General features: G+C 44.9%; 1 protein-coding gene across 1 annotated transcript; it reads right to left on the minus strand.

Moving 5' to 3' along the window:
* Positions 1 to 7,579: 7,579 nt before the first annotated feature.
* LOC107543677 (melanoma-associated antigen B4-like) lies at positions 7,580 to 8,611 on the minus strand. Its single transcript, XM_016221260.2, has one exon. The coding sequence runs from the start codon at positions 8,609 to 8,611 to the stop codon at positions 7,580 to 7,582; it is 1,032 nt and encodes a 343-aa protein (XP_016076746.2).
* Positions 8,612 to 9,738: the final 1,127 nt, after the last annotated feature.

A 9,738-nucleotide genomic window follows, 5' to 3' on the forward strand; every position in this document is an offset into this window, starting at 1 on the left:
GATGGCTGTTGTTCGGGACAGCAGACAGGAATGTGGGCCAATGGACAGCTGGTTTGGGCACCTGGTGGATGGAAAGCAAGATGATGTGATCACCTTTAACAGTTGGATTCCACCTTGCCTTTACTGAAGGCTGCCTCTGCAGGCATCCTTGACGGCACTACTCTAGGCTCCCACAAGGCTCCTGTTCTCCTAGTCAGTCTGTCCTCTTAAGAATCCTGCAGAGGACCCAGGGAAACTTTAGAGTGAGTCACATGCTGCATCCTACCAGCCCTGCCTTGAGATTACTCAGGGGTCAGTAGGCGATGTCACTATGGCCCCTTTGGTTCTGGCACGTGGGGTCCTCTCTGTTCAATTTCAGTATTATGGTGTGTACTCCACACAGAGCCTGAGGACCCTCCCCACAGCTACTCTGAGGTGGACACCTCAACGCTAGCTGGGACCCAGGAGAAGGAACCGGAGAGGAGCCTCAGTCCACCTCCAAATCATTGGACACCCAGTGCTGAGAGCTTAGTGGGGTCCTTTGTGTCCTGAGTTCATTTGGAATCCCAGTTGTCAGTCAAGCCTCTCACCTTGGCTCCTTGTAAGGCTTGACACCACTCCTCTTTGGCTGACTGGTGGCTGGACCTTCAGACTAAGGATCTCAACTCCTTTAGACTGGTATAAAGAAGTAAGGGGTGACGCCCAACCTGACAGCCCTTCCCTGAGAGGTTGACAGCAAAGGGTTCGAATGAATGCTTTGATATCCCCTTTATTTAGGTTTGGTTCGTTCCTCCATTGGGCTTCTGGTAGAGAACTCCTCACAGTAAGAGCCAACCCACCTGAGCTCCAGTAAGAGGAAATGAAGTTGACCTTATGTGACTGACCACAGTCTCCCAAGTATGGGGACTGTTGCAAGCATTTTGAAGTGCTATGGTAGGTGGTTCCACACAGGATCCAATTCTGAGGGGTCAATTTGACTCATGCTGAGGTCAGGATTTCTCCCTGTGATGGCCTGGGACCACTCCCCTCAGACCCAATCCCCTGCTTCCCTGTTACCCCTGAGTGAGTACTGATAGGCACTCCTGCCTGACATCTATCCTTGAGGTCTAACAGTGCTGATATTAGGGAGGATTCTTTTTTGTTTGTTTGTTTTGTTAGTCCTCAGTGAAAATATATTTTTCCCATTGATTTTTTAAGAGACAATAGAAGGGGGAGAAGACAGAGAGAAAAACAAGGATGTGAAAGAGACACATTGACTGGTGGCCTCCCCCACAGCCCCGACTGACCAGGGATGCAACCTTCAACCCAGGAATGTGCCCAGGTGGATGCTCTAACCACTAAGCCACACAGGCTAAGGCAAGGAGCTTTTTTGTGGCCCTACTGGTATAGTGGGCACATTCCTACTGTCCTCAATGGTTTGTCCCTGACACCTGCCACAACAGGAAATCCTCCCTCTGCTGACCTGTGTCTGCCCTCTTTGACCTGATCTGTCGCCTCCCTGAGATGGCCCCGGAAGAAGTGAGTGGAACTCATCATGGCGATATTCCGCAGTCTCTCATGTGTAAAAACATGGTTGGGACTTTAGGTGCCCCCCCTACCTTGTGGGAAGAGTCCCCCATTGTTGCTCTGTGTAACAACCCGGAATCCTGTTAGAGATGGGTCCCTCTTTCTGAATGACCTTCCTCCACTAAACCAAGGCCCTTACATCTCTGAGACCACCACCTGAGGAAATAAGGGTCACCTCCGCCTGCCAGCTCTGCCCCGGGTCGCCGCCACCTTTGCTGAGTTTGGGAGTTGCCAGGGAGAGCCCGTGACTGCCTTAGTTACCTCTGGAGAGGTGGGTGGTTCGCTTTTTATCTGTTTCCTTTGCCTGGCGCTTCCTAGAGCTGAGTGCAGGGGTTGCTGCTCTGTGTGGCCCCTTTAAATGGACAGAGGTCTGGCGTAAGCGCTCAGGGCCCTCACTGTAATGCCCGTTGGGGCCTATGGGTCCCCGCCTGTAGAATGGGGGCCACACCCATAGGGCAAGGCCTTCTCGGTTAAGATTTGAATAGCTAGGCATACTGCAGGCCGGATTCAGTCTGAGGGCTCTGCTGGGGCCTCTCGGTGCCTGAGTGCAGGGGAGGGGTTGGGGGGCCCACCTTCGTGATGGAGGAGTGTGGTTTCCTCAGGTCCCACTCAGGGTCCTCACCTTGACTCGATGACAGTCGCCAGGCCCTCGAATCTGCCCTAGGCCACAAAACCGTCAAGCACCCGGAAGCCGGAAACGGAAATGCCCTGGGCTCCCGAGCGGAAGTCGGGTGGGTCCTTTCCTGCAGGGCTGTCCAGGGTGCCTGAATGCCCGGAGGCGGGGCGGTTAGGAGTCCGTGGGCCCTAGGTCCCCACTCAGGGCCCGCACTTGCTTGTGTTCACAGCCAGGACTCCTCCCTCTAGAGACCCGAGTGGGCCCGGCTGGAAACAAAGTCCTCACTCTCCCAAGTCCACTGGGGTAAAAAACTCTTAAGTAAATTTCCCCACATCAAAACATAGTTTGTCTCGTTTTCCAGCTGAATGCAGCTCAAATCTTCTAGAATTTGGTTCAACAGTAACTCTTCCAAGGTAGATGCTCTTTTTGCAAACCTCGCATATCTTCAGACATTGCACCATCTCCTAAAATCTACACCTCTCTTAGTGTTTGCCAAATTACAACAACAGCAACAAAGCGATTTTGAATGCCACTTTAATGGACTGGGCTCTGACCCCTTAACCCTCAGCAAAGAGGGCCAGCCCAGTGGGGCTGAGATTCAAATCACAGATTGTCACGCTTTTTTCTCAGAAGTGCCCTGAAGATGACGTGCATAAAACACCTAGTCTGTGCACTCTGCTCACCTGCACTGGGACAGGTGCACAGGATGCCATCGCTGTCTCAGGTGGACATTCTGTCTGGTTTATTCATAATTACAAAGTAACTGGTAACGGTAGTTTTCCTTTCCTGGCATTAAGTGTCTCACCTCTGAGACCCACTATCTGAGGGTGTGACCCCTGCCCACCATTATCACAGCCTCATGGTGTCCACCAGGCTGTGAAGGTACAATTACCCCCCCCCCCCCCCCCCCCCGCACAGCTTTCACTTTCCAGGAGGCTCTAACGGCCTTGCTTGAAGGAATCTACAGTAGACTCTTCATCTGGTACCTCCAGCCTGGCTTCTGACCCTTAATTTTACTGGTCCTTTCGATCTTAGGAGTAGCTCACCACCTACTTTATAAGAAAGCTGCTCTTAGACTCAAAAATTCTATGGGCAGCACAGGTCAGGCCTAGTTTTCTTAGCATCCCCAGTACTAGTCAAGAGCCTTCCAAAAAGCAGATGCTAAATCAATATTTGGACAAGTAAAGAGCCAGTGTACAAGAAGTCAAACTTACTAGGATCTCATTTCTCTTACTTCTTGAACAAGCCAAGCCAAACCAGGTACGTTTACTGCAATTTTACCAAGAAACTGAAAGGAATAAACAACTGTTGACTACATTTTACTCTTTTTTCACATCTCATGATTGCACAGACTTTACTGTGTGGTAATTTCCTTTTTCACAAAGATTCTTATTCCAACCTTATGCTTCCTTGTTCTGGATAACAAGAAGTGTTCCAAAGCTTTTCACTTTGTTAGGTAATACCAAAGTTCCTAGTTTTCAACCTGATAAAGTGCAATAAATATGTCATCCTTGTCACTCATAAACTTGGGTTCTGGAGCTAAATAAAACCCTAAGTGAAAGGAACAATCTTTAAACTAGAATAATTAAAAAGCTAAATCTCCAATTTTCAGATGTTGTCCAGGAACACAAACATGTTATGCACTGTGTTCTCAGGAGCCCCTCCTTGGCTTCTCACTAGTTACAAGATTGCTGTCTTTCTTTAACCAGAAGGTAAAGCCTCCGCCTCAGACCTCACTAGGGATAGGAGGAGTTTCAGGACATGCCCTGGACTGGAAATTGGCCATGGCAACAATAGAGGAGCCCTGCTGCAGCTCTAACTGAGCTGTTTCTTATCTCTCAAAGCCTCTTCATAAGGAAATGAGAAGGCTCGGGGGATTGCATCATACCTTAGCCAAAATCCACACATCAAATATATGTATATAAGCACCCTCTGTCAATTTACAAAGATCACACTCATTCTCTGTTATGGCTACATAGTACAGTGTGGATATACCATGTTTTTGTTCAATTGATATATTGATGGGCATTTATGTATTGTTGGGTCTGTGTCTTCAGGGTACGTCCTAAAAAGTGGAATTACTAGGTCACAGATAAATGCATATTTAGTTTGGTAATTATTTGCCAAATTTTGTAAGGTAGCACTGTGAGAATTTTTTCATCCATGTGCTTAAGTGATATTGGAACTAAATAATATTCTCAAGTAATAAAATAATAAATTAAGTATTTTTCAGCTACCTTACCTGGTCTAAATAACAATGTTATACTGGGTTCATAAAAACACTATTGCAAGTTGTGTTTCATTTTTCATGCTCTGGAATAACTTAGGTGATGAAATTTATATGTTTGCAAGAGTACAGAAATAGTGTAGTCAATCCTCCAGGTATTCATTTCCCAGCTTCAGCCATTTCAACCCATGGCCAATCTTGTTTCACCTATATCCACCCTCAGCCCCAGAATATTTTGAAGCAATCATCTATAACTATATGTATGTTATTATGTACCTTTACAGGGTAAAGCTCTTAATTACACACGTAACCACCATACTCCAGGGACACTGCTAGGCAGAGTTCCAAGATGGCCTACCAGACTCCTGACTCTGGGTGTACACACATTTTCCACCAGTTAATTAATCAAACACTAATCTAGGTGCTGCTGTGAGGGATTTTGCAAATGTAATTGAGGTCCCAAATGAATTGCTCTTAAAACAGAGAGATTATCCTCCAGGGCCAAACCCAATCAGGTGAATCCTTAAATCAGACTGGCTATTTCCTGGGGAGAGAAATTCAGAGTGAGAGGGGGCTTCTTCTTTGCTGGCTTTGAACATGGAGCGAGCTGCAAAGCATTTCAAGGACCTAAGAGTAACCTGAGAATGACCCCTACCCAACACCTAGCAAGAAAATGGGCACCTCAGTCCTTCAATTTCCGGTAACTTAATTCTGTCCCTAACCTGCATGGTACTGGAAGGAGCTCTTGAGCTCCATGTCAGAATACAGTTACCTGATACATTGATTGAAGCTTTGTGAGGTTTCTGATCCAGGGAACCCAGCTACTCTGTGCCCGGAACTCTGACCTACAGAACTGTGAGATACTAAGTGTGTGTATTTTGAAGCTGTTAAATTTGTGGTAGTTTGTTATTAAGTAAACTAATATACACACTCAAAATTTTTATCTATGGATCCTTTTTTCTTTCCTGTAATTAGTCTTTTAAGATTTATTCTCTTGGCCCTCACAGATCTAATACAGTATTATTAACCATTAATGTTCATTCTGTACATTAGATCCTCAGGGCTTACTTTATATCTAAAAATTTGTACCTTTTGGCAACCTTCACCCATTTGCCCAGCTTTCACCCCCTGCCTCTGGCAACCAGCAATCTGTTCTCTGTATCTATGAGTTCATTTTCATGTGTTTTTCTTTTAAAGATTCCACAGATAAGTGATACCATATAGCATTTGTCTTTCTCTGTGTTGAAAACTTTCAGTTGAAAGAAGATTGCTTGAAAATTACCACTTATTTCGTTTAGCATAATGCCCTCCAGTTCTGCACATGTTGTCACAAAAAGCAGGATTTCTGTTTTTTTATGGCTGAATGATATATCCTTTCCTGTGTGTGTGTGTGTGTATCAATTTTCTTTATCCACTCATTCATCAATGTGCACTTAGGTTGTTTTCATGTCTTGGCAATGTAAATAATGTTGCAGTGAACGTGGCGGTACAGTTATCCCTTCAGGTTAGTGGTTTTATTTTCTTTAGATAAATACCCAGTAGTGGATTTGCTGGAAAATAAGGCAGTTTTATGTTTAATTTTTTGCAGGAATGTCTATAGTGTCTTCTATAGAGGCTGAAAATATACATTCCCTTAAAATCACCCATTCTTGAGTAATCTAAGGACATCCAGGTACATAACTTTTAAATTTAGGACAAGAAACTCCAAATGGCATAAGGCAAGTCCATAAGTTACAAACTTTTATTTTTTTCTCCCTATTTTCTGATACATCTATTTTAGTATGGGTTTTTCTTTTCCCATTACAAGGGAAATCCTCATTTTCATGCTACACAGTCGTATTGAGGATCACAAAAGCGATTTAAGGATTTTCAATGTTTATTTAAAGATGCAAAGCTCTTACTCCTAAAGCTGATACACAGCTAGTGTATTCTGAATCTAAATAAACTTTCTGTTGAAGAGTGCCTCTTGAAAATTGCCCCCAAAATAAGCCAACAATACATTTATTGTGCACATCAGGAATACTGGTCAACATGCATTTCCAACCACACTGTGAAGAATCCACCTCAGACCTCATTCAGGGTGAGATAAAACTGGATGTGGCTCCGGATCGCCTAGTGACCTCTCAAAGGCACTAATTTGTGCTTAGCAATGAAAACTAAACAATATGCTATTCCATTCCCTTCTTACACTCCTATGAAGCTGTTCCTTATGAAGTGGAGAGTATTTCACCCTTTTCTATTGATAATTTCTCCTACAATCTATAATTGCATGGGCAAAGGTAGGGGCTTCTTTGCCTAAACATGCCCAGCGCAAGTATGAAGACTTTCAAGGAGCTGATACTCAATTAATGACTGGGTAAAATAAAAGCCATGAAATGAGTTACGATGCACCAGGATTTATATTCTCAAACATTCTTGAAAAACATAAGCAAATCCAGGTTATATATGAGATAAATTTACAAAAGACTAAATATAGTAAGGCTAACAAGAAGTGACCAGTTTCATAGATATACTACATCTTTATCCATCGTTTACAGATAGACACTTAGTTTGTTCCCATGTCTTGGCTGTAACAGGCAATGCTGGGTACAGTATAGGGAATACAGCCAGTAACATTGTAATGACTGCCTATGGTTCAGATGGGTAGTAGGCTTATGGGCATGGGAACATTGTAAGTTATATAAATGTCTAATCACTATGTTGTACACTTGACACTAATATAACCTTGTCGTCAACTGTAATTGAAAAAAATTAAAACAACAGTAGCCAATTTTTATTTTATCTATCGATCTTTCTATATTTCTATCTATCTACTGCTCCCAACTACTCTGGTGTGAAGTTCTTTCATATCTCAATATATATTCCCATCCTAAAGCCATGTTATCCTGTTTTGGATCACAAAAAATTTAGAAGGATTTCCAATTTCTATTAAAAAAATGACAAAGCTCTTATTCCTAACCTAATAAATGGTAATAAATGTGCGATCCATGACATTTATACACTTATATACTTATATTCTGGATCTAAGTACACATTCTGTCTAAAAGTATACTACTTGAAAATGCAAAAAAATCCCCCACCAACCAAACCAAACCAAACAACCCAAAAAGATAAGCCAATGAGATATTTTGTATAATAGGAAACTGTGCAACAGGCCTTTCCATTCAAAGAGTGAATACTCCACCTCGACGTCACTGAGGGTGAGGAGAACTGCTCAATGTGGGCCTGGAGCGCCCACTGGCCTTGGAAGGAATGCCAGGCCTGGCTGCAGCTTGTGCTCTCTCTTCCTCTTCTTTCAAAGCCTCTTCATAATAGGGTGTGTAGGCAGAGGGGACAGTATCATTGAGCTCGGCCATAAATTCCAGGACTTTCATCTTGCTGGTCTCAGCTTCGGCTCTTGGACCCCAAAGGAACTCATAGCGTGGAGGATCACTGCTGGGTACCTGCTGGTACACCAGGTATTTTTCCTGCACCAAATCTTGGGTGATGACTTTTCTAGGCTCTCCAAACATGAAGTGACTCTTTCCATCAAAGATGCCCAAATCATTCAGAAATTCCCAGATCTCCTCCTCAGATGCACGGTTGCTATTCAAGAGGATCACACCCAGGACAGGCATAAGAATCCCTTTGTTAGGAAATTTGAAGCCGCTGCTCTGATGCCCAACACTGCTGTCACCTTGACTGCTGATCAGGGTGTAGTAGTTACTGTTAGGCTTGACTTCTTTCAATTCTAGGCCAAAGAACTGATCCATGCGCTCAGAGGCTCTCCTGAGGATCTCAGGGAAGTCCTTCCTGAACCATTTGTGGACTATCTTCAGCATGTCTCCCTTTCTAATGGGCTCCTTCCTTTTATACTGACACAGCAGGTACTCTATCAACATAATCGCCTTCTGAGTGAGAAGATCTTGGCCAGAGCTCTCAGTGGAAGTTGAGGCCTGGGAGGAATTTTTACTCTTCCTACCATGGCCTTTGGCTTTTACAGCAGATCTCTCACATGATGCACCTGCAGCGGCACCGGTGGTTGCTGGGGCACTTGGCCGTGCCTGGAGAGTGCCAGCAGCAGTGAAGCTTGAGGGAGGCTCCCCCAAAAGAGAAGAGGAGCAGCAAGCAGCCTCTCCTTCCTCTCCTCTAGGGGCCTGAGCACTCTCATCACCTTGGTTCTCAGCTTTATTTTGGCGGCGTTTGTCACGAGCACGGAGCTTACTCTTCTGACCACGAGGCATGATGGCTGTTATTCGGAACAGCAGACAGGAATGTGGGCCAATGGACAGCTGGTTTGGGCACCTGGTGGACGGAAAGCAAGATGATGTGATCACCTTTAACAGTTGGATTCCACCTTGCCTTTACTGAAGGCTGCCTCTGCAGGCTTCCTTGACGGCAATACTAGGATACCAAGAGACTCCTGTTCTTGTCAGTCTGTCCTCTAAGAATCTCACAGAGAAACCAGAGAAACTTTAGAGTAATTCCCATGCTATGTCCTATCAGTCTTGCCCTCACTTTCCTCAAGTGTCAGTAGGTGATGTCAGTGTGGCCCCATATATTCTGGCATATGGGGCTCTCTTCGTTCTTTCTCAGTATTATTGTGTCATCCCTGGGCAGAGCCTGGGCACCCTCCATTCTGCTACTCTAACGTGGACACCTCAACGCTCCCTGGGACACGGGAGAAGGAACCGGAGTGGAGGCTCAGTCCACCTCCCTATCAGGGGAACCCAATGCTGAGAGCTTGTGTGGTCTAATGCGTCCTGAGTTCATTTGGATTCACAGCTGTTAGTCAAGCTTCTCACCTTGGCTCCTTGTAAGGCTTGAAACCACTTTCCTGAAGCTGATTGTTGGCCGCACCTTCAGAGTAAGGATCTCACCTCCCTTAGACCTGAGAAAACAAAGTGGGGGGGGGATGCTCAACCTGACAGAAACTTCCCCAAGATTCCTTGAGTTGACTACAAAAGGGTGGAATAGATGATTTGGTATCTCCTCTATTCAGGGTTGGATGGTTCTTCCATTGTGCTCCCATTAGAGATCTTCTCACAGTAAAAGCCAACATACCTGAGCTTCAATAAGAGGAAATGAAGTTGACCTTATCTGACCAAAAGTGATCTCCCTAGAGTGGGGGAGGTTGCAAGCAGTTTGAGGTGCTACAGTAGTTGGTGCCACACAGGATCCCAATCCAAGGTCTAAATCTGAGTCATGCTGAAGTCATCATTTCTCCCTCTGCTGGCCTGGGACCATTACCTTCAGACAAGGCCCCCATTTCTCTGATACCCGAGTGAGTACTGACCCCTACTCCTGCCTAAAATCTATTCTTGAGGTCTGCCAGTGCTGAAATTAGGGAGGATTCTTTTGTGTTTGTTTG

The sequence above is a fragment of the Miniopterus natalensis genome, chromosome X (genome assembly GCF_054644295.1).
Source record: "Miniopterus natalensis isolate mMinNat1 chromosome X, mMinNat1.hap1, whole genome shotgun sequence".
NCBI lineage: Eukaryota > Metazoa > Chordata > Mammalia > Chiroptera > Miniopteridae > Miniopterus > Miniopterus natalensis.

Coding starts and splice junctions, on each gene's coding strand:
- LOC107543677 (XM_016221260.2), bottom strand. CDS start 8,611: ATGCCTCGTGGTCAGAAGAGTAAGCTCCGTGCTCGTGACAAACGCCGC.